Source organism: Halichoeres trimaculatus, unplaced genomic scaffold, assembly GCF_033239565.1.
Source record: "Halichoeres trimaculatus isolate MK-OKI-2021-1 unplaced genomic scaffold, fHalTri1.1 fHalTri1_scaffold_5, whole genome shotgun sequence".
NCBI lineage: Eukaryota > Metazoa > Chordata > Actinopteri > Labriformes > Labridae > Halichoeres > Halichoeres trimaculatus.
In genome coordinates, this window is record NW_027437183.1 from 26309018 (window position 1) to 26334375 (window position 25358).

General features: G+C 39.9%; 4 protein-coding genes across 4 annotated transcripts; 2 read left to right on the forward strand and 2 right to left on the reverse strand.

Annotated features, from left to right (window-relative positions):
* Positions 1-791: 791 nt before the first annotated feature.
* On the reverse strand, positions 792-4105 carry wdr54 (WD repeat domain 54). Its single transcript, XM_074670295.1, has 9 exons — positions 3881-4105; positions 3157-3219; positions 2895-2961; positions 2351-2407; positions 2151-2278; positions 1916-2016; positions 1468-1630; positions 1293-1367; positions 792-1169 (listed from the first exon to the last, which is right to left on the reverse strand). Exons 1-9 carry the CDS (start codon positions 4103-4105, stop codon positions 1038-1040), a joined length of 1011 nt encoding a protein of 336 aa, XP_074526396.1. The 3' UTR covers positions 792-1037.
* A 50-nt stretch (positions 4106-4155) lies between these two features.
* c20h2orf81 (chromosome 20 C2orf81 homolog) lies at positions 4156-6909 on the forward strand. Its single transcript, XM_074670294.1, has 4 exons — positions 4156-4556; positions 5020-5296; positions 5401-5610; positions 5697-6909. Exons 2-4 carry the CDS (start codon positions 5063-5065, stop codon positions 6546-6548), a joined length of 1296 nt encoding a protein of 431 aa, XP_074526395.1. The 5' UTR covers positions 4156-4556; positions 5020-5062; the 3' UTR covers positions 6549-6909.
* A 919-nt stretch (positions 6910-7828) lies between these two features.
* nol6 (nucleolar protein 6 (RNA-associated)) lies at positions 7829-21882 on the forward strand. Its single transcript, XM_074670883.1, has 26 exons — positions 7829-7994; positions 8213-8425; positions 8519-8635; positions 8759-8938; positions 9077-9245; positions 9399-9533; positions 9628-9791; positions 9906-10026; positions 10148-10206; positions 10297-10398; positions 10477-10592; positions 10675-10852; positions 11091-11213; positions 11671-11819; positions 14994-15069; positions 16132-16272; positions 16485-16602; positions 16862-17016; positions 17141-17304; positions 17529-17681; positions 17795-17892; positions 18048-18172; positions 20296-20385; positions 20512-20712; positions 21221-21322; positions 21509-21882. Exons 1-26 carry the CDS (start codon positions 7956-7958, stop codon positions 21656-21658), a joined length of 3438 nt encoding a protein of 1145 aa, XP_074526984.1. The 5' UTR covers positions 7829-7955; the 3' UTR covers positions 21659-21882.
* LOC141790799 (E3 SUMO-protein ligase ZBED1-like) lies at positions 11894-15048 on the reverse strand. Its single transcript, XM_074670887.1, has 2 exons — positions 13290-15048; positions 11894-13170 (listed from the first exon to the last, which is right to left on the reverse strand). The coding sequence occupies exons 1-2, from the start codon at positions 14787-14789 to the stop codon at positions 12613-12615; spliced, it is 2058 nt and encodes a 685-aa protein (XP_074526988.1). The 5' UTR covers positions 14790-15048; the 3' UTR covers positions 11894-12612.
* Positions 21883-25358: the final 3476 nt, after the last annotated feature.

Below are 25358 nucleotides of genomic sequence, written 5' to 3' on the forward strand. Positions count from 1 at the left end.
TTATGTGACCAGTGTTGACTGCAAACCAGCAAAGAACTCTGGGATTTAATACACGCTTAGCTCCAGACTGGCTGAAAAACAGCACACAATTCCTCACTGACCTGATTCTTCTTATCTCATAGTGATAAGAGAAATGGAATTTCAGTGATACTTGGTTACCTGTTATGAACCATGAGAAACTACCGACCTGTGATAAGCTTACAGTTTATAGCAAAACACACCCCAAACCCTTTGTTAAGGGTCTTGCAAAATAAAATAAATCCATCTTTTCATTTAAAAAAGTCACAAATTCAAGTGTAGAAAAAAAATCAAGGATGCTTTAAACATTTAAGGCAGGAGACTGAAAACTTCTGTTAACTTCTCTCTGACTGTAAAAGAGGAAACATCAAATATGTAGAAATAAACATAAAACAATTTTCACAAGTTAGATTAAAAAGAGTTGGTGTTCAAGATGCACTGTCAGAATTGTTTTATGAAAATGTGTATGACCTCCTGGTGGATGTGCACTAGTGTGTCCTGAGGTCACATTATTATCAATTTACAGTCTCAATGTGGAATTTCTCGAATGACTTGTATGTGGTTCATAACCTTCTAGGCAACTCAATCCTGTCCTCTAGTGGACCACACTGTTACAAGTTAATGCTGTCAAAAATTAACACACAGCTCCATCTAGTGTTGCATTTCTGAAGTGCAAGTAACACCAAACAAACTTTACAGGAAAATCCTACATATAAATATGAAAGAATAATAGAATCACAGACACATACAACAATAGAATACTTTATTACCTTGCAATGCTACAACTGCATACAGCTGAACTTCTATAAAATATGGATAGAGATCTTTAAAATTGGTATTTTCTTATTTCTTATGTGATATAGACATGAATTCAAAAATACACACATGCAGGGTTTCAACCTGACCATGATCCAGCAGTTTTGACCCTGTTGACTCTCTCTTGACTACCATTACTTTCCACATAAACTCCAATACATCAAATTTACATTCATACACTTTGCCATGATAAGATTAAAGTCCTAAGTCTGTGTGTAGCGGATAATCTCACTCAGATCATAACCTGTCACTGCAAAAGCATAACCATCACCATCGCAGAACTTGGCCCCGCAGATTTGTGTGTCTGTGACACACTCGTTGTGCAAATGTGCAACCTAAAGAAAAAGAGACGGTTAGTCAGTCAAGTTAGATCAAATCTGAGGGTTATTGCAATATGGCTGTGCCTTAATTTTGCATGATGTAAAATAAAGTTTTGTATTCTGTTTGAGTACAGTTACCTCCACAGTGTTGGTTTCTGGGGTCAGTGTCAGGTGCCACACCCTGACCAAAGAGTCCTCAGCTGCAGAAAGGAGCTACAAGCACAAAAGCAGATGAAAGAGTTGGAAACAAAAACGATAAAATGTTGACAAAATATCAAAAAATCTTTGAGAACTTTTCTTATTTAAAACTCACCAGTCCTGAAAAAGGAGCAATGTCCAGGGAGTATATCCAGCGAGCGTGGGCATTGATTTCAGCATGCAGAATTCCTGTCACAGCCTCATAAATGCGAATCTGACCTGTACCGTAACCTGCCACCACTGTTCCTTTCCACAGCTTGACAGATGAGCAGGTCATACTGAGAGCAGGGGACAGGATGGAGGATCAGTGTCATTGTGGAAAAGACAAGATAATGGACCGTGAATTGGAGCAAGGAGGAGTAATAAAGAGGACACAAAGGGCAATGGAAAGGAACATCAAGTCGAGTACGTCAAAACGATGTATGAAAATTAAATAAAAAGAAGGAACTCAGACTATCAAAGGAGATTAAGGGGAGTGATGATTATTTATAGAAATGTTTTGCTGTCATTCAGCTGTTAAGCTTTGCAAGTCAAAGAGATGATACTTTTGTTCCACTTCTTACTCAAAGCCAGAGATTTTGTTGAGCAGCTGGAATTCCTCCCCAGACTTCCATACACACAGATTCCCTGCATCATCTGCACTAACCAGATCAGCTATGCACTCCTGAGTGGAGAGAGACAACAACACAGGAAAAGGGATTGTATTAGTTATATAATATTGTTTTCCTAGAATTATTACATGTCTGCTATTCATGGACAAAATTGGAGCTATTCTGTATCAACTCATGGACAGATCACCTGGCTGCCTGAGCACTCCGAGGCCAGATCAGTGATTGACTCCTTGTGTTCCTCCAGGACTTCAGACAAGGTGATGTTACTGCCTTTACTGGGTACGTCAAATACCAGGATTGAACCAGATGAAACACCTGGAGGAAGAGTACACTGCAGAGCCGTATTCTGTATTTTGAATTAATGTATTAACATATTGCTCAACTTACCCACACATATATAATTCTGCCACACGGCTGATATCCCTCGAGCAAACACTGCCTGAGCTGGGACACAAAAAAAGATATGTGAGTTTTCTAGATTTTGTTTAAAATTGAAGAATCTCTTACCCACAGAGCTGTTTTAAGTGCATCTACACATAAAAAATGACTATAATATAAAAATAGGCAAATAAATCCAAGAGTTTGACGATGCAGATAGACATTGTTCATGAGTGTACAATGTCCTTACCGTTTGTCATGGTACAGTTCAGATCAAATATTAAAGATGTAGAAGCCTAGATTTCTTTTATTGGATTATATTATCAAGCACTCCCACTTAAGTTTTAAATTATGTTTGTTTAACAAGGATGGATTGGCTGCCTTGACACATTTCCAGGAACACAAAAAACACCTGAGTTGCACGTCATTGTATAATGGCAAATAGCATTATATCTTACTGTACTGTGTAGCATATGGTTTCAACTTCAATATGATTCCTTTGATTTTGGATGCCTACATGTGCAGCAAATCCACATTTTGGTGTAAGATTTACCAGTAGGTGTTTCCGGAGTATCCAGTGCATGCCAGTACACCATGATGGAGCCATCTGATTCGTACATCTATAAGAATGAATTTACTTTTGAAGTCAAAAGGTTAACAAATTACACACTTTTTAGAACATTTTAAAGTATCAACAAAGGACTTGTGTCTAGAAACTAGAACCATAACATTATGTACTTGGAGTAACTTAAAGTGTAAACATAGCAGAACTGGCAATGGTTCTCCCAAATGTGATGTTGACCACCAACACATACCTGGATGCCTTTCTGAGAAGTCACCACCAGCAGGTCACGGGAGGGCAGAACACAAAATGCAGCCTGTAACAACCAAAACATGGGATTTCTTTCTTGTTTGATCCAGCTACACAAAATGAAGAATGCATAACATGGAGGGAAAAAAGTGTGTTATGATGCTTTAATACATTTCATTTACTTAACTTGACTAAACTGAACTGTGTACTTTTTCTTGTTGTTCAAGTTGTTGTTCTTGCTTATATCTAGTCATTCTTCATAATCTCTCTCTGTATTTTATGACAGCTACTTTCCACTAGTTTCCTGTATTCCCTGGTCATTTCTTGTGATTTGTATTTACAAACTGTAACACTTTTATATTTGATTCACTGTGTGTGTGTGTGTGTGTGTGTGTGTGTGTGTGTGTGTGTGTGTGTGTGTGTGTGTGTGTGTGTGTGTGTGTGTGTTCTCACACTGTAAGTTTTGTAACAACCTGCTGCATAGTCTCTAATTAACGACTCATAGGATAGAATGTATGGAATGTAAATGTAAATGGTGTATATAATTCTTGTTTTCCTTAAATAGTATTCTATCTTAATTCTGTAAGCACATTGTTGTATTTCCAGACCTTTGTAAGATGCTGATAAAAGAGAAAGATCCATGTCGTCAAAGAAACATATAAGCTAGTGTTTTAATTTCACTACATGGACCATTAATACTCAAATTGAGTGTTTGATCGTGGCCTCACCTGCATGATGAGCGATGTGCTTGTAGCAACGTTGGGCTCCTTGGACTGCAGTTGACGGTGGGAGTAGTTGAGACCGTCCCAGGAAGCGCTGACCATGTTTACCACGTTGGCATGGACCACCGTGAAATAGGTGAGGCGCCTCGGGGCGATGCGCTGCACGCTCAGGTTGTTGTAGAGCGACGAGGCGCTGTTTTTGATCTGGATGCTCTTCTCCTTGTGATACATCGTCTTATTTCTGCAACGGTGTCCCACACGACAGTTGTAGTCGATCTGATAGCAGTCTATAAATCAAAGGGAACCACTCACTAGTCCAAGAAGTTCAACAAGGTGTATAAATAACACATACCGTTATATGGCAGCAGTAAAGGTATGGATGGGTTAGCAGTCTTGAACAATTAGCAGAAAGCTAGGTCTGTTAGCAACACAATGCAGATAAGGATACCGTAACTGTTGTGTGACAGATTGAAATAAGTGGCTTAGCTTCCATTAGTGCTGTTTTTATCGACCATTACATAGAGTAAACGTTAACTAAGCACATTTGTAGCTCTTGCTAGCAATAGGATTACCTTAGCGTCCTCCGCAGCCATAGAGACAACGTCGTCTCTACGTATGACGTCACTCTGCGTACGCTGTTGCGCAGCAACCGAAGAGCCAAGAATACAAAGGCGACTATGAGGTAAGGCTTTTGAACACCTTTAAACAAATGTTATTCTAAACGGTAACTTGTCCTAGGTTGTGTTAGAGCAAAAGGTGACGTCTTATCATTTTAACAGTGGATGATTACTTTACATAACTGATAAAAAGTTGCACACACCTCGTAGATTTTAGTTGGCACACGGAGTTAACGGGTGTTTTTTAATTTTATTCTTGTAGCTTGTACAAGAATAAACATGAAGCTCACTGTATACTGGTAGAAATAGATATGAATATGCAAAGAAGAGTAATAATTTCAAAATCCAGTGCATCATAGTTTTACGGTAATGTATCCAAGAGACCCAACAGGGTCGATTTTAGTCATGTCCACTTGAGTGTGCTAGTGTTTACCACTGTGATACTTAGACAGAATTAACAACAACCAAGTGCTGATGCTTTTGTTGTTTTTTGTTTTGTTTTGTTTGTTTGTTTATTATTATTTCCAGCTACCTTTCGGTCTTCATAAGCTAAACCAGAATCTGAGCCAAAATGCCCCGCCCTGCATCCAAGACCCAAGCTGACAAGGCTGTGCGTAGGTCTTCTGTGCAAGTGGCCACCCCTCAAGCAGAGGATGTGGAAGATATTGTCCCAGGTTGGTTAACTAAAACCGGGTGGATAGATCTGTTGATCCAGGAAGATCCAGAAGACATAGTGGGGGAGATCATGGGGGAACTGCTGAGTAAGGTCATGGAAGGCTGTTTCAAGGTTTACATTAAACAACAGGTAAATGAAGAGGGCCTATTCCCTTATCATTCTATTCAGTTGAGAGTAACACATTCGACATGCATAATATGACACTTACCTTGTTTGCTGTCTTTGCTCTTAAGCTGGCACCTTTTTCTGCATTCTGGGCCAAGAGCTACCTCACACAGATTGTAGATCAGCAGCTTCTGTGCCTAGATAAAGGAGAGGGACCAGAGGACACAGCTAAAACAGAAGACTTGGAGCCTTTGCCAACAATTTCAGATACCTGGGCACAAGGATGTGTGCCTGTTGTAAAGGCTACCACACAGAGACTTCACCCCAACTTGCAGAAGGTTCTCTTGAAAAATATAGCATTGCTTCAAACAGTGTATGTTTTCACCTGTTTCTGTTTTCATAAACACATCTGTTTTTTTTTCAGGAGACTGATCCTGGCCAAGTCCCAATACAAAAGGAGGCAAGCACCAACCGGAAACAACATGCAACAATAAAAATAAGCAGCTCCCCAAAGCAATACGAAGAGCAAACAGATCCTAGGAGGACTCTTCCTGAAGAGTGCTTGTCAACACCTCATCCACCAACAAAAATAATTAGGAGTAAAATGCAGACTCTAAATCTACCTCCAAAGCCTGTTCAAAGTAAATTACTGCCACCCCTGTCCTGCTCAGTAAAGATAGGGGATGTTGGGGTAGAGGATAAAAAAAGGACACACTTTGTTCCTAGCCATGTGGCTGGATCATTTTATCAACAAAAGGATCACAAAGCCATATCAAAGCTTGATCCCACCTGTTTGCCTCAACACAGCATCTTTCCTCAGTATGAGATTTTGGAAAACAATTCTACAGAATCTTTCTCAAAGAAACCCAGCACACGATCCAAACTTGAACCAAGAACTAACAAACCGCAAGGTGAGTGGACAGAACTCTCATCGAAGTTGCTGAGCAGCTCCAAGGACAAGTCAGCAAAATTTCAGAGAAGAAACGAGGCAGATATTTGGCTGAAGAAGATTTCATCCTCTGCACAAAGAAGGGATGGGTCAGCTTCCTCTATGCCTTTAAGACTAGATAAAATTGAGCTGGCCAAAGGTGTTTCAATCCTTAGTTCTCAAACAGCCGATATTAACTCTTTCAAATTGAACCCTCCTGCTCAGCTGAACAAGCTGCGGCCAATACAGCATGATGCAGCTCTTCCAAGGTTTTCAGTTGATCAGGCTACCGCAGGTCATTCACCTCAGGTCACTCCATTGGTTTCATTCAGAAACTGTGAGAACTGACTACAAACTGTTGCAGCTTTATTTGTAACAAAACTATGTGGAGCTAAGTTAATAAAGTAGAATTAGCCTAATAACGAAGTAATTGATACAGGGTCTGCTTTGGGCTTAGCTGTGAGAGGGAGCAGAAAATGTTACTTCAGTTTAATGTCATATGCTTGTGATTTGCAATGAAATGATGCGATACAAATTGTAGAAGTTTTTTTTAAAAAAGAGGTGTCCCGTAAAGCTGAGTACAAGTGAATTGCTCATATCCACCATTACTTCTTGATTTCCAGTCAATTTCTGTTTTCACGTCCAAGTGTTCACATTCAAATGGCCTAACATTTTTCCATGTTGTATATACAATCTATATAATATTAACCTGTCCTTGTGTAGTTTATTACACTTTCTAACTGTTGTGCCTTGTAATAAACTCTATTGCCATTTTTATATACCTAAACTAAAGTGGCACATTAAATATTATAATTGAGCTATATATCCAACATAATATTAGGTTTTTACCATTTTAGGAAACCCTAAAGAAAATTGAAGGATGTTATTTGAAATGTTTGTGATATGTAATGTTTTAAAGTTACCATACATTATTAGAAGTTTTAACTGTAGGCTTTTCTAGGAGTCCCTGGGTTTATCTTGTAGGTTCTTCTGGATCATTTATATCATTCTATCTGCATTTCTACATAAGTCTAGTACTGCCTGAGGTTAGCCTATTAAAGGAAGCTTTTCCTTGCCCTCGTGACTTGCAAAATGATGCAAAGTGCTGCGCTGTGTTGGGTCTCAGTTAATGATCCAACATTAGCCTATTAATTGAGTTATTGGTGTTTAAGATAGTTTGTGTAGGCCAAAATATAAACCAGGGTTTTGCAATAACCAGAGACACACTACATTATTTTTTTATGTAATTAAAAAAAAAAACACAAATTACGTTTTTGTCGATGAACATCCACTTAATCCAACTGAAAAATTCTCAACAATAGAAAAACTATTTTGAAGGTTGGTTTGAAGGTATCCAACGTCGTGTCTATTCCGTTAGATTTAAAATTTTGAGTCAAGTATTTCGGTAGAAAACACAGGATATGTCTGGAGCGTAAACTAATTGTTGATATACTTTCAGTTGTTGGATGCTTCACCTAAATTAAACTACAGCAACCACAATTCATCCAGGATTTGAGCGCTTGCACTTGCAACCTAACTTGCTTTAGAATGACGCGACGCACAACGACGAGTAATCCAATCAGCGTTCACTTCCGCTGCCTCTGGACCAATCAGGGAAATATTTTGTATAGTAGCATGTTATGTTGACCCTCTGCACATGTGAGAGGGCAATGCCGAGAAAACAGTGTTAGCCAAAAAAAATATATATATATATATATATATTGTCATTATCTTTATACTGTGAGGATACCAGACATGAAGAAGAAGCAGGTAGCGACCGAGGACACCTCAGAGGTAAGAGTAAAACTATATATTTAATTGTAACTGCTTGTTAGCAAATAAATAACCGGGGCAGAATTACACGTTTTTTTCTTGCAAGTTACAGGTGTTTTTATATCATTTTAATGTCACCCTGATTAATCTGATGTCTCAGTTGCAATTTAAACATGTTACACATTAACTCGATTATGCAATTGTTTCGACTAATGTAACTTTTGTCGTGATTTTTACAGATGGCACCTTCAGATGCCTCCAGTGAGGAGAGTGAAAATGAAGCTCCAGTCAAAGCCAAAAAGAGCAAACTTCGAGAGTCTGCAGAAGAGGAGTTGATCTATCATCCAGTGAAGCTGTCCCGTAGTGATCTGTATAGACCTCCTACAGCAGAGGAGCTCAACCAGCTGAAAGAAACCGAGAGCCTGTTCCACTGCAGCCTGCTGAAGATGCAGGTGAGATCTCTGACCTAATGAGAGATGTAAAAAGATTTTCCTTTAATGGAGTCTGCTTTGGACTTTTAACTGCTACAATGTCACCAATTTCAGATGGAAGAGCTGCTGAAAGAGGTCACTCTAAGTGAGCGTAGGAAAAAGCAAATCGATACCTTCATTCAGACGGTCACCATGCTGCTCCAGATTGTGCCAGAATCAGCAGAAGTTGAGGTGTGTAGTAATAAAACTGTGAGAAAGGTTTTCGGACCCACCACACAGGCTCTCATCCATCCATGCAGATCTAACAGAAACATCATTATTTCCATTCTCTATTTAATTTGTCTTTGGGTCTAGGTCAGTGACCTGTCATGGCTATCCGATGAAGTGAAGGTCCCTTTCCTCCTGGTGCCCAAAACGTCTAAGGGCAGGTTCCACATGGCACCCCCTGCCTCCATTGACCTGATTGGCAGCTACCCCCTTGGCACCTGCACCAAACCACGCATTGTGGTGGACCTGGCAGTCACAATCCCATCCGTAAGTAATATTTTACATTGTATTTATTTTCTAGACTCAGAATGACACTTGAAACATGTGCTGAATGCAGTCAGCAGTGTTAACTTCAGATAAGAAGAGATATGAGCGACTTCTCTCCTTCCATCTCTTGGCTTTTAGGAGATTCTCCACCCAAAGGACTTCATAAATCAGAGGTATCCCAGAAAAAGAGCTCTCTACCTGGCGGGTGTGGCTCAGCACCTTGCATCCTTTCCTGACATCGGATCCATGCATTATTCCTGTCTCCATGGGAATCGGCTCCGCCCTGTCCTGCTGCTGACCCCTTCAGGTAGAGTAAATGATATCTGACAGTTTGATTCGCAACAACAGTTCAAAGCGGGGTTGTTTATAAACTTTTTTTTTTGATCTTCGAAGGATTTATTTTTTTTTCATCTGTTGAGCTTAATAGTTTGTTTATTTACATCATTATGGCCTCTTTCAGGTAAAGACACATCCAGCTTCAGTGTACGTGTTCACGCCTGTCCACCTCCCGGATTCTTCAAGCCCAGCCGTTTCCATCCCCAGAGGAATAACATCCGGACAGAGTGGTACACAGGATTGCAAACCTCCATTACTGGTACTATTCATTTTTACATTTTTTTTAGTAATATTTCAAATAAAACATTATTGTTAGTGGGCTCTATTTAATCGTCTTGTTTGTAATCTTACAGATAACAGTGAACCTCCCACACCACATTACAACAGCTCTGTTCTGGGGGATTTGCTGCCCAGGGCTCACCTTCAGTTTCTTTCAGCTGTTAGCTCCCAGTGTTCAGCTTTTGCAGATGGAGTGGCTTTACTCAAAGTCTGGCTTCGTCAAAGAGAGCTTGACCAGGTGGGTATGAGGCTTGCAGTGCCTCCCTTATTTCCTTCTTTTTGAGTTCTGTTTATTTCTCAGTCTGCTAACATAATTTGTCTCATTTTTGCTCTGCATTTCTTTGTTTTTCAGGGTACTGGTGGTTTTAATGGCTTCCTGGCTTCAATGCTGTTGAGTTATCTGCTGATGACTCATAGAATAAGCAACACCATGACAGCCTATCAGCTGCTACGAAACAGCTTGAACTTCCTATGTGAGAAATTTTAAAATAGATGGAAAAAAAACAGTTGTTTTTTTTAATTAAGGATTCACTTTTTGCTTGACACTGGTTTTTAAATGACTAGTTACTCACACATTTTACTTTTGACTCTCAGCTTCTACAGACCTGACAGCAAATGGAATCAGCCTAGCAAAAGATCCTGACTCTACAGCTGTGAGTGACATTTTTAACAATAGACATGTGAATGTACTTCTTAATGAATCATCACGCAGTAGTCAAATCTGTCTTTTCTTTTTCCTGCAGCCCTCACTGTCAGAGTTCCACAATGCTTTCCAGGTGGTGTTTGTTGACCCATCTGGACATCTCAACATGTGTGCTGACATGACTGCTTGCACCTACAAACAGGTAGATAAAAAAAGTTAGGCATTTTTTCACTGCTAAGATTAAGCACTAGTATTTACAATTTTTGTATTTATTCCATAGCTGCAGCATGAGGCATCTGTGTCAATGCAGTTCTGGGACGACCCTACCGTGGATGGGTTCCACAGCCTCCTCATGACCCCTAAACCCATGATAAGGACAAGTGACCATGTGTTCCAGTATGTGTTACCTTTTACATCATGTATGGTCCCCTATCTTCATCCTCAGATCATCTGATGTGTGTGTTTTTCTTCTGCTCAGGCTGTGTGAGCTGGCAAAGCTGCAGTCCAGCTGTAAGAAGCTGAATCTCCTCAGTGAGCTGATGGACCACAGTGGAAATTACATCCACACTGCACTGCCTTTCATTCTGTCTCTGCTACAGCGAGGACTGGGCCAACGGATTCATCTTCTGACCCACTCACTTTCTCCTGACCCTGAGGTGAGAAATATTGATGATATTGGGGGAAGGCTTAAATCTAACGCTGTCTCACTTTCTTAGACCTTTCATGCAGATATTTAAGAGCCCAGTTCTAGTAATATTTCAAGATAATGTTCACTGCATAATCCTTCATTTTAAAGCATAACATTATGCTTTTTGCCTTTCTAAATTAAATAAATAAAAGTCAAACAATATTTCAAATCAGTCACTGATCTGTTGAAATATTCATTCTTTATAGTGGCCTGTGGAGAGTGAAGCCCCAAAACATAAAGCCCAGCCTCCCCTATCTTTCGGTTTGCTCTTAAAACCAGATTTGGCCATCTCTGTCCTGGAAAGAGGACCCCCAGCAGACAGCCCTAAGGTAACCTCACCAGTCTGATTTCTACACGTCTGTCTAATAATTTTCATTTGGTAGAAGCTCAAAGGTCATTTTTGCTATAAATTCAATGTTTAATGCTATAAATAATTTGTTCTTCTATATCACCTTCTCCTCAATTGTATCAGAAAGCAGCATTTTTCCTTTTGGTGTTTTGTATTTCAAATTACTAAGTGGTGGCAGTGAGCTGTTCAAAAGCATGTTGATGCAAGTTTCCTAAAGGGAAAAGCATGACAGGAAGAAGTGCACAGAAAACAGACATGACCACAGCCTAGAGCAGGATGTCACTCTCCACACATGAGTTTCTGGAATTTGAACTTGCATCTCATTTTTTTATGATTAGTTTATTGTATTGTTTCTATTTTTCTGTTGTACATATTTTTTTTTAGCTCCTTTCAAAATTCATTGATAACAGGGATAATAACAAGTGTTCTTCTCTTAGGCAGCTGAGTTTCGTCAACTCTGGGGTTCTCGCTCTGAGCTGCGTCGCTTCCAGGACGGTGCCATCACTGAGGCCGTGCTATGGGAGGGAAAGAGCATGTACCAAAAACAACTGGTCCCAAAACAGATCATCACTCACCTGCTACAGCTGTATGTATTTAAAGATAGCATACAGAACAGTAGAACAGATATCACATTAAAAGTGGTATTGATAAAGTGGTTAATTTTTACTTACTGGATTATACAAATATTAGGTATGAGATGGTAACAAAGAAAACCCAGTGATTCCTCTCATCCATAGACCATAGTCGTGATTTTTTTTAACCTCATTTGAAAAATGTTGTTGATTAATCTATTTCAGTTGAAATAAGGTTTTGAATGTCCAAATTGACTAAAGTAACAAAATAGTCTGGAAAAAAACACAATTTATTCAACATGGGATCATGATGATGCCAGAATGATTTAGCTCTTTTTTGCTCTCTACTTGTCCTCTTAAAGCATGCCATGGCTCCTTATCAACTGGTGCTGACTAACAAGGGTGATGAAGTGTCATCAGTTCATCAACGTTCAGTGCCCACATCCCTAGTTTGCACAGTACATACCTGTGTTTACTTAAATAAGGTGTATTTAAGTCTGCCACTAGGTATATACATATGCCAGGTGTTGAATGTTGAATGCAAAGAGTTTGTTGTCTCAATGTGTCTGATCAGAAGTCATTGCTATGATTTAAGCCACTGTTCTAAGCAAAGAGAGAGAGCCATCAAGTTAAATGAGGTGTTGAGAAAAATCACTGGGTTTCTTTGTTGTACTCTACATTTAGTTACGATAATGTAGTATGGTGTATTTAAAAGCACATTTTACTACATATGTAACAGTAACAGAGGTCATGCTGCCCTAATATCTGTATATCTATTATATCCTGTAGTACCTCCAATATTATGGGTCATGCAAGTTGTAGGTTTCTGTTTACAAAGATCATCATGTCAACATGCTCTGGACTTAGTCTTGTACGCATTGTGGCAAAAGTTTGTCCAGCTTCTGACAACAAAGAAGGCAGAGACACCCCAGGTATGCACAAGTAGTGACTTGCCAGAGTGGCAAGTTTGGGGAATCTCGGTCCATTTACCCTCCACCAGTCTAGAGGGTTTATGTCCAGGGAAGGAGCGATGTCTCTCAGGTAGTAATCTACCTGAGCCTCTGAGTCTGTGGCATAAGAGGAACTGTAGTTATCTCCCAGGAGCAACATCATGGTGTTTTTGGTGTTACTTCTTAGCTGAGAGGGTAATGCTACGTGTCTGATATCAGGTGTGACCGGGGTCTCCTGCTGCTCGTCTTTTGTGTTCACAGTCGAAGTTATTGCATCTTGTTTTGAAACCAGTTCATGCAGTTTCACCTTTGCAGCCAGTCTTCCTGATGGTGTCAGAAAGCTCAGATGTTTGTGACGAGGGTCCAGCATGGAGGCAATCAGAGCTGGTTTGGAAGCCAAGTCAGCAGAGTCAACCTGTGAACAGTAAAATTGATTGCATATTTATTCACAGTTGTGTCAATAGGATGCAGGTTTATGTTTCCAATCATTTTAGCATTTTAAACGATGAATAGAGGTGAAAATTGAAAGCCTACCTCCATGTGACTTCTAAGTGACTTCTGCACCTTCAGCTTGAACTCTGAGACTTGTTCAACATCATTTTCTTTTGGCACAAGGTGATTCTGAATGAGGCTGAACGTGATGGGGTAGACGTTTGAGATGGATACTTCTGTTTCAGCAGATGTGACTGTGGTTGCCCATTTCAGTGTTGCCAGCACAGGTGTGAAATTCTCAATTATTTGCCAACAATCATCCCCGATCTCAAGATTCTGGGCTAGCTGTCTATTGGTGATGGTGCGATCAGAGAGCACAGCTTTTATCGCCCACCGCTGCTCGAGTAACCGTTCAAACATGTCACAGATCGTGTCCCATCTGGCTTTGTTTGACCGGATGAGCTTGTGCTGAGGCAGGCACATCTGAAGCTGTTTCAGCTCCAAAGCCCTACCTGCTAGCAGGTTGTGACTGAAGTGCTTGACTAGTTTCCCTGCTGCAGCAATGATGTGGATCAGATCCTGGCTCAGGCCATCACTGACTGCGAGCTGCAATATAGTGGCAAAGCAAGTGGCGTAGTCCCAGGTGACAGGGGTACTGGCATGGGCGAGCAAGATGTCCTCTGTGTGATTATGAACGCATGCAGCTACTTTTCCAGCAAGACCCCAGTTCTGCACAATGTGGAGAAGCCTCTCTGTGATGTTATCTGATGTGCTGAGACTGTCTGAGGATAGTTTACATGTCTGCAGCACAGCTGACCTCCCTTGCCAGTCTTCTGTTATGTATGAACAGGAAACTGTGATGTACCTCTGGAATGGGAGAGCTGTCCATATGTCAGCAGTGAGAGCCACTTTCTCCACTCGACCAAGCTGTCCTACCAGCTCATCCACCTTCTCATGGAAGTGGCCTTCAATAAGGCGGGTGATTTCATCTGCTGTGGGAATTCTGTAATTATGTACAGTGTATGCAAGTAGCTCCCGAAACCCACCCCCATTAACCACACTGATAGGGAGCATGTCCTTCTCTATCATCCTCGATATGAGCTCCGTCACCCCCGCGTGTGTGGCCAGTGACACACCGTCACCAGGCACAGTGTCCGGGTGTTTGTTTTTGATGTGGTACATCATGCTGGTGGTGCTGCTCTTGTATTTCAGCTTTGTGTCGCACACAGTGCAGTGAACCTCGTCGTCCTTTCTGATGAAAATGTCCCAAACGGAGCTCCGCTTCAGGCGCTTCCTCTCTCCATAGTCCCGCTCAGGGGGGTTGCTTGTTAAGCTAACGTGGGGTGACATTACAGACACCTGCATGATTTCTGCATTAGCGGCACCTTCCTCGTCGATGCTCTGACCGCTGCAGATTACCGGTTTCTCATCTTCGTCAGGTGGAGTTGGAGAGGGATGGTACCTGCTCATGTGGCTCATCATGGAGCTAGTGGCTCCCCCGCAGTACTTGAGTGTAGCGTCACATTTAATGCAGTGCACGAAGTTCCCCACCTGTTCAAAGCAGTCCCACACGGAGCTCCGTCTCCTCCCTGAGCGCTTCATGTTTGGCGGAGCTGCGACTCAAACGTTAGCACGTAAACAGAGGAGCTAATGGCATAGCATGGACGGGGTTGGGGGGTCGTAAAAGAGCAGATTGTGTGCTGTTAATTTCAGCATGTGGTCTGAGAGAAGGCTGGGTGAGTGTGAGTGTGACTTAGTTGAAGCCACATTGTTCCAAAGGGGAATAACGCTTTCTTTATCCATTAGACATGCAGATCTCCCCGAGTCATCTGTGCGATATGTGGGAACGATGGCCGATGACGTCATCAAAACGGGAAGTGAGGTAAATAGAAAAATCTCAGCAAATAAATTTATTCAGTTTTTAATCGACTTAAAATTCAAATTAAAGTCGATGACAGGGGTAAAAAAAAAAAAAAAAAAAAAAAAAACACCATACTGTTTTTATTTCCAAGGGCCAGTATTGATTAGGCACATTGCTTAGTTTGTTTTTCTTGACCTTGTGTAGTCTTGTCCTGTCTTGATATTCTGCTCTGCTTCTGTTTGAGCAAACCTTATGACAGCAGCACACTAAAAACGGCAGTTCATGTATAATGCACTGCAAAATTGGAGCATATAGACCAGATAAAAACACTACATTTGATTAGAAAATTTCTAATAACTAATGAAATTATTTGTCCATGTTGCAAGTTAAATTTACTTGACGAGAAATCTTGGACTAATTGGCCCTCATACGTATTCCCATGTGTTAGGATGTGCACCCGTATAAATACTTGTGTTTTTATCATATTGTGGCTTTTCTGTATCAATTTCTTCATGTGTTTGTACAAGTCTGAGTCAATGAATTGGTCAAATGTGTTTTCAAACAGTTTTATCTTAAATCAAGTTTGAAGTTGTGACTGAGTCTTTAAAAAAATATGATACTTGATAAAAGAACCAGTTGAGCTTGTTTCAACAGTTTTGTACTGTTTTAACCTTCCCCTGACTTACTGAGACAAAAAGGCATGTTTATGCTCAAAATAAGATTTTACTGTAAACTCAAAGGGAAATAAAGACAAGTCAAACACTTTTCAAAACAAGGCAAGTTATCTAACTTGTCTAAATCTGAGAATGTTAATCTTGGCAAGTGACAAATAATTTTCAGTGTGTTTATATACAACAGTGTTCCCCTGGGTCTAATTTCAGCTTCCTTTATACAAAAATCTGCTCTGCTCTTAACCTTGTTGTGCTTTTCTCTGTTGTTAGCTTTTCCAGTGGTTATTTTTCTCAGATTAAAGAAGATTATGTGTATGCATTTATACATATTTAACACCAATAAAAACAAGATAAAGATTTATATAGTTGCTTGAGATTATACAAAGGTCTAATCATGGGTTATTGTCTGAAGGTGCCGAGTACTGGGGAGGAGGAGAGTTTGCGAGTGGTTCAGTCTTATGATGACCTGAGTAGGAAACTGTGGAAGCTGGAGGGTCTACCTCTATCCATCACAGCAGTGCAAGGAGCCCATCCTGCACTGAGATACACACAGGTAACTCCCCTCTGTCTCTGACCAGGGACCTGCTTCTGTTAATTTTAATGTTAAAATGAATAAGATGTTATAGTGTTTGGCATCATTTCCCAACACTATCACAACAAGAATCCATGACTAATAGATTTTAATACATTGAGAGTCAAGGTTAAATGTGAAAACTTACAATTTTCACATGGAAAAAGTTCTAAAACTGAAATTGTGCCTTGCAGGTCTTTCCGCCTGTGCCAATGAAACTGGACTACTCCTTCTTTGACAGAGAAAAGACAAGTCGCTCTTTGGTACCAAAGGAAGAAAGACCCTGCCCTGCTTATATCACTCCCATCACAGGTAGTGTTTTAGAAATGTATTAGTAAACTTAATTATATATAATATATACACAAAAGACCAGTTTAAGAAAATCTTCACCTGATTCCACTTTCTTTTCTGTGGTTATTTTCACGTTGCACATGCACATGTAATTTTCTTTAACGAGCTGAAATGACGACAGACGAAACGGTTCAGAGTTACAACCATTCATTAGAGTTACTTATGCATAAAAGTCAACCATATAGACTCTTAAATTCTTATTTTGCCACCCTACTTGCAGTGATATGCCACATGGAGGGGAGTGGAAAGTGGCCACACGACCGCCTCGCCATCCGCCATATCAGAGCTGCTTTTCACATCCGCCTGGGCGAGTTACTTAACAAGAACCATAATTATACATGCAAGCCCTGCCCAACACACCTGGATGTCTGGAAGGTACATTTTTGAGATTTTATACCTGTTGTGCAAGTAGTCAGCACTATTACGTTTGTAATCACTGTTCTTTGTTACACTCATCATTAATTAACAGTGTTTTTCCTCCTTGTGTTTGCGTATCCAGGATGGCTTGTTGTTCCGTGTCCATGTGGCATACCATCGTGAGCCTCAGGTGCTTAGGGAGAGTGTGACTGCAGAGGGGATGTTGGTTGTAAGGGATAACGAGGAGGCTCAGGCTCTGGAGATGTCCACAATTCACAAGCCCGTACTTACCAGCACGTTGCATGGGTAAAGCTGAAGCAGTTCCTTAAATGAGTAATAAATTTGTCTGTGTCTCTGTGAAGCAGCAGGAATTGGAGTGCTTGTTTCTCTCAGTTCATTCTCCATCACATGTTGCAGCTTCAGACATTTTAACATTAATTGTTTTTTCAAATTTTCACTTTAGTCTCTGAATGTTTCTTTTTTTCCCTGTTTTTCTTTTTGCTTCATGTCACGTTTTGTGCTGCTGGTAGGCTTCAGCAGCAGCACCAGTGTTTTGGAGCAGTGTGTCGTCTGGCCAAACGTTGGCTTGGGGCTCAGCTCTTCAGTGAAGACATAACAGAGGACACAGCAGACCTGCTGGTGGCGTCGCTTTTCCTGCAGCCTGCACCCTTTACACCACCTGGGTGACTTTCTATTTTCCAGTTTTCATCTCATTTGTTTATTTGTTTTGTTGTTTTTTTTACTTGTCTTTGTTCGTTCAGTAGGTCATGTGAATGAATTTGTCTGTCCTCCTCAGTTCTCCTCAGGTCGGCTTCCTTCGCTTTCTTCATCTGCTCTCTTCCTTTGACTGGAGGAACAACCCGCTGGTTGTCAACCTAAACAACCAGCTCACAGGCAAGCACTCTCTCACACACACTTCTTTTCCCTCTGTGTCACATAAACAAATCGCCTCTGACCTCCTTCTATTTACACACCCGACATACTTTGACATCCTGCTCATATCCATTGCTGGGTCATGTGATTGTTTTTTCTCTCTTCCTCACGTGTAGCTGCTGACTATACAGAGATCAAAAATGATTTCATGGCCTCCAGGGAGTCTCTGCCCGTCATGTTTATAGCTACGCCTAAAGATAAAAAACTATCTTTGTGGACCAAGAGAGCACCAAGCGTACAGGTCAGTGGACACACAAAGAACAAGTACACAACTCACACAACATAGCATTTAATAGATTTACACTCAATAATAATTTTTAAAAACGTTTAAATATTAAAGTTAGTGAGTTAATTTAGAAGAAAAAACAAAATTGATGTCTTAATGGCAAATAGAAAATAAGCTTAAAGGTTTTTCTTCTTTTACTGTTTTCCATTAGTGATCTTACATGAACACACAATCACAAACAGCGGTGTAGAAAAGAGTTGCACGTTCTGGGCAAGGAACAGTCACACAGTTTCCCGATCCTGGAGCCTTTCCTCAGTGCACACTGATCTCCTGGGTCACACTGAAACAGTAACAGAAGATAAAGACTGTTTTAAAATTGAAAGTGGGCAATGAAGATATCTTGAACAATAATCAACACATTCCTGTAAATTCTTTAACCATACTGTTTTGTCAAATTTAAAAACAGCTGATGTGATTAGATGTACATACCACAGGAAGAAAGCCATGCTTTTTTCTCAGAGCTGGAATTTGATTATTCTGAAGTCTCTCCAAAACTTCATGTAAATCATTGATCTGGAAATACAAAAAAGAATTTGAAATATATCAATCATTTTGATTTCTGTTAAAATTCTTCAGGAATATTAAAATAAACAACACCTTCTGAAACCCCCCAAGGCAAAAATAATTTAACCAGTGATCACATCAACAACCTTCCAAACCGAACCAAACTAATGAGTTTCAGAGCCCATCAGGTATAACTCACCAGTTGCTTTTCATTGCTGTCCTCTGCTGTGGAGATATAAGGTAAATGTTTCGGTTTGTACTCCTCTGTTTGGATGTGAGCGTAGCTGTAAAAGACTCCAGTGGCACACATCAGCGCACAAAAAATGTACTCGAACAAGCTGCCCATGGTGCGTAGTTGACCCAGATAAGCTTCCTGTGCTTGACCACCTCACTCCAACAAGCCCAACATTAACACTGAGCCTTTCCCAGCATCCTGCTTTATAAGCAGGAACTTTGGGCTCTGTGACGTCCTGACAGGCGTCACTGTGCGCCTAATTCACCACATTTTTTCATAATGCCCAGGATAATTTAAATATTAGTATTCATGGTAGTTTTCATTTACTGTAGAAACTGCTTGGTTGGTTTAGATACAGTTTTGTTGGTTCATATGTCCACTTTACGGACCTCCAGAACCAAGAAAGTGTTTCAAAACAAAAAGCTGAGGTGAGTGGCTGTTATGGCTCAGTGTGTTCGTGGTTGGATCAGTTCCCTTGATTGGCCACTAGGGAGCAGATGTGATAGAGTGAAACTATCTACTGCTCAGAGATATTAAATAACTGCACATTACAAAAATTTATAAAGAAAAAAAATAAGTTCAAATTTAATTCTACTTTTGCCTGAAATGCTGATCTTCTAAGAAAGAAGAAAATCCATTATTGGGTCAAAATGTTGAAGAAACATGAATGGGCAAGGAAAGAATTTTCTGTTTTACAAAGGTTACATGAACTTATACATTAAAGGACTCAAGTTATGCACAGTAGACATTCATCTATGATAATGCTGTTGTATAATTTTGTTGGGGATGACTAAAAAGCTATTTCAAGTTATCTCAGGGTGATGTAGAGGTGTAGATTTAGTTTTGATACCTTCATATGACCCAAAAGCACAAAGGTTGGTTTATTCCAAGCAGAATTTTAACTTTTAACAACACTTGGAAGCTTCTATTTTTAGTAGATTAACAGCACACAGCAAAATCAGACTGGTCTTAAAAGTAAGGCCAACATTGGGCAAGTATTATTCATTTAAGGTGTGAGAAATTTCATTTTGCCCTTTACAAGTATGGAGACACATACAATTCAAACAACTTGTGTTCTGGCTGAAATCTAAGAAGTTTTACCAAAACATATATCCCGCTAATTGAAAATAAAAGTGAAGCCTTTCAGACTCTTTCTGGAAATCTCATTATGTAACCTTAATATGTTGTGACTGCCCTGTATCAGCTATTGTTGTTTTATTGTATTTGTTTAGAAAATCAAAAGTTCAACAACTTGTTACATCTTGTGACTCGAAACTTATTGTATCAAAATAATCAAGGTTTAACAAAAAGTGTTGCATTTTTTTTCACATGTGTTTAGATGCTGCAGCGTGTTGTAATGATGGCTGCTGAGAGTCTGAAAGTTTTGGAACAGCAGCTGATGGACGGCAGCCAGATTCAAGATGTCAAGGTAAGTAAATAACACTTCAAATCTATCTTTTAATAACCACTCCATTCCTTCGCACATAGCCTACTAACTGAGGATTTATGATTTACATAATTCAGCCTTGTGATACACTGGTCTGTGTTTGTAAAGGTGGTTATGCGCCCTCCTCTGGATGCCTACGATGTGTTGATCCACCTGAACCCCAAGCAGGTTCCTCTGCTCAGCCACGCAGTGGACACTCCTACCGTCACCTTCCACAGGGGCGTCATTGCCGGCTCTGCGTCCTCGTCTGGAGGGGCCATGCCCGTCATCGATTACAACCCCGTGTCCCTCTACCTGGCAGAGCTGAGGGTGAGTCTCGTGTTTTGAGGGATGTTGAAAAGAAGGGTGTGGTTTTAATTGATACTTGTTGACACAGGATGTGAGAAGAGCTGTGTAGCAGGATTTACACAAGCTAATTGCAGCTGGACTGTTGAAGCAAAGAATTTATTGAATAAGACTCCCAGATGCTTCCTGACTGTAAAAATTAATTACAGATGAGGGATACTTTGTGGCACTTACACTATTCACAAACTACCAAGACACGATGTAGATGTTTTTGCCTTTTTTACCTTAGCAGATATGTTGAAATCAAACATCTTCAGTAATCTTCATGAATGTCTCTTTGTCTCTAACTAATGGCACAAGAGGATTTCTGCCTCATTGCACATCTACGTCTAAGTCAGGGGTTGAACCTGAATAAAAAACGAATACATTTTTATGGTACTGTCTTGCTTTGAAAAACAAAGAGAATCTTTTTTCACTTCATATTTTGTACACTGAACTTTTACTACGGCATCACTAAACATGTTTTTTTCAGGATGCTTTTGGAGACCTGGCCCTCTTCTTCTGTGATCCCTATGGTGGAACAGTGATCGCAGTGGTATGGAAGCCAAAAGCCTTCGCCCCTGCACCCTTTAAGGTTAGTCTTAATTTATTCATGATCTCTGTCTCAGAGCATTCATGCAAGAGAAAGCCTTTTTAACTATTAGCCGCTTGCTTTGTTTTTACATGATTCTCCATATCCAGCAACCCTCTCTGTTTCACTCACGTGTCACCACCCTCCACTGACCCAATGCTCTACTTTCTCCCTCATCCCACACTGCAGACGTCACAGCTATCAGCTCGGAGTGTACAGGTGACCGGGGATGAAGCAAACACCATTCCGAATGTTGAAGCAATTTTGGAGGACTTCCAGATCATTGGAAAGGGCTTGGTCAAATCAGTGGAGGCTCGGACTGAGAAATGGTCATTTTGAGATGTTTACAAAAGCACACATACTCACACCTCTTTCACCAGCTGTAACACATGTAAGGTCCATCGATACCTTGTGTTTGTATCTGACATATCAAGACAACAAACATAGCTGAATTTTTGATATATTGAGAATAATGTTCCTGTTTAACACAGTTGTTGTGTTTGTATTGTACTTGTTTTCAGCTTAATAAATGCATCGGACGTTTTGATACACATTTCTTTTTTTTATGCATTGCTTGTTCCAGAAATATGGATGAGTTTAGGTTATTCTATTTCTAAAAGTCATATGGCGCCGACAGCAAAATAAGAGTTAAATATAAAAAGACCTTAAAAGATGAAGGGGTCAAAGAAAAATGAGAAATTATGGCAAATTCATTCAATTTGAATAATGTCAAAAGTTGAATAGATGTCTTCACAAACAACAGTTTGACAATGAGAAGGCCAGAGTTTATGGAGCAAAAAAATTAAGGGGATGTAGAACAGTCAAATATCCTGAATTAGACTAATGTACACTGTGACTATGTAAAGACAGTTGTATATAGTTTTAATATTTTGTCATATATCTAACACTTTTACACTCAACTGTAGTTAGGTGTGAAAGATCCAACACTGAGGGACATGTAGTGATATTTGCTTTACTTTATCTAACATGCTATCAGCATTTGTTTTGTCTCCCTTGCATCTTTATTTTCGAAGGCACCATACTAAAAGAAGCTGGACACACTCCCCTGACATTAAATACACCACACAAAAGAGTCCTACAGTTATAACAGATAAGTTTTAGCTGTGCTCATATACTACCAATCTCCTGTAACTATAAACCCCAAAGGTATTCAAAATGGACCGAGGACTGTTGAACCAGTTGAGCTTTGTGTGATAGCTCACTAAAACAGCCAGAAGCAGATACAATGAACTCATGGTGGTCATGTAAGGATGGACAAAGCCACCTGCATTGTCTTTGTGGTGTGTGGTATCTGAATGGACCAAAGGTTTGACACAAAAAACGTAGAAAACCACACCAACACATACCAGCCTGAACTGATTGAATATTCAGACAGACTGAAATCAAAACTGTTGCCTCTTTGGGATGTTTAGAAGCAAACAAGTACCATCCATAGGGTTGTTGTCAAAAGATGTACAGCAGGCTACTGATGCGACTATTGGTTAAAATGTTTTAGAAGAAGATTATCCCAAATTATTCATTTTCTTCCAAAAGGAGGCAATATGCTAATCCTTTTTATTGTTATTATTTATGAATGAATAAACTGTAGCATTTATTTACTTGCCGTTTCGTCAACAGGAGACCTTGAAACTGGAGCAAACTAGGTGACTCATCCCAGCATTTGTGTTATTTTGTCTTTGATTAAACAGTGTCACAACAGAATACAGCATGCAGAAAGGTGCATCAGAACAGTAAGCATTTTGCTTGTCATCTAACCTAATTAAGCTTTCTTTGCATTGTAGCTCTTAATGAGGCCTTGAGCCGTTAAACAATTCCATTGAAACTCAAATTTTACAGTCTGTTCATAAAGTGACCCCCTTCTCTTACGATTAGATAATTGTTTTATTGCTCCACAATGGGGGCACTCTCAACCAACCAAGCTACACTGAGTAATTAGTACATGCTTTTAATCAAGTTATGCAAGTCATTTGTAATCCTGGCAGCTAATATTATCTGGCTTATTTATCTTGCTGCTGTATATCATTCAGTGAATGTTAAGCTTTCTCATGTCTAGCTCCCAGCCTGTACGCAAACTATTTAGTTTTAAGGCACTTTGAGTGCAACTTTTAGCATTTAAGCTACCAGCTAGGAAGCTAAACAGCAGAGCCCACAAACACTGTTTAAGTTTCTAGTGAAGCTCTCGTTAGCAAGCTTTAGAATGCAAATGTCTTATGTGATACATTGAGACTATAAGCCATTATTTAAACTACCCACTGTAGCCATTGTTTAAGCTAGCCAGGGTAGTTTCTACTATTATACAAGGTGTTGCTTTCAGCTACCATTCAAAATAGTCATTGTAGGTTTCAGTCGTTATCTAAGTTCTCTACTTTAAGCTATCCACAGCGTGATTCAAGTAGTCCATTTTAGTTTTGTTTACTTTCAAAGGTATTAGAGACTCTGAAATAACTGATATCGGAACTTAAACATGAGTAAATTTTGAGTAAATAATTGAATTAAATCACATTGCATAGTATTTTAGAAAACATCTAGAAAAAATGTAATTGTACAATGCTGAGCATATAACTTGCCAGGAAGTGAATGTGATTTTAAAAAGGGGAGGGCCGTACAATAGTTTATTGTCACTGTTTGAACATAAAGATGAATAGATTAGAATAATTGAGTTAGTAAGTTATCTGGTTAATGAGTTCATAGCGATAGGCCACATACACCTTGCATCAGCACCACAGACCTTGCAGCAAAATATATGTTTTCCACCACGCTTGATTCCTCACATTCACATAATCTGAGAATACCAGGAGTCCCTTTAAACTTTAACTTGTTAAACTATGATCTCAGCTCATATTCTTTAATTTATGCTTGCATGTTTCTTGTTGGGTTTACATTATGATCAGGCATGCAATTCAGTGCTTACCATCTCAACGCAGAAATACATGGAACTACAGGATCTAAAAGTGTTATAATACTCATATACTTTTAAACTAAACCCGACCCCTGTAATTCGGAAATGGTACACCTTTTTTTTTCTTCTCATGCAAAGCTTCAGAGGTAGTTTCTTGTGTGACAATCTACCTCTCTCTCTACCAGTCTCAGCTAAGATTTCACTTGAACACCGTTACTGAAAGGACTATAAAATCTGATCTGCGGGCAAGGGTTGTGATTAGTGTCATTATAAAATGTCATTGATGAGTGATGGAGTACGTGTCACTGTAAACAATACAAACACACACATGAACCTTATACTGGGCTAGACGCCGCCCTGTTGGCTATGGCTGCCTTTTGCAGCAGCTCTCTCTTCTTTGTCCGCTTCTTGTAATTTTTTGTCTCTTTTTAATAATCTTTGTATTTGGAGTGGATCATTACTTTGTTTGGCTCATTTGTTGGTCATGGACACCAAACTTTTTGTGGATTCAGTGATATATTTACTACTTTTTCTCCTGTGTTTGTCTGGAGATCCTACATGTAACCATGGCTGCATTGTTTACATGTGAACTCAGCTGTTAGCAGCCTGTAGCATGTCAATGCTAACTGGTGTAAGGCCTGATGTCTTCCCACAAGGTGAGGAGAAGGAGGTGAGAACTGCTGGTTGTCAGGTGTGAGCTAAGAAGTGACGACATGGACCTGTCCTTCCATCCATCGTTATTGGGAACGTAAGATCTATCTCCAATAAGATGGACGAGCTAGCTGTGCTAACCCAGCAACAGAGAGAATACTAGAGGGCAGAGTAGCATCATGCTATTCACAGACATGGCTAACGGAGCTAACATCAGACACCAACGCCACATTGGAAGAGCTTCACCTGCTGTGAGCAGACAGGATCTAGGAGACAGAGATGGAGCATGACTGAAGAAGTTCAGTCCTGGACCCTGTGGAGGAGGAGACTGGCTGAACTGGACAATGATGGACGAGCTGTCATCATCTATTTTCTTATGGACCTTTTGCATTTTCTGTACACTTTCTTACTTTTGTTTTCTTGATTGTACTTGTTACAATGACAATAAAGTTCTATTCTATTCTATTC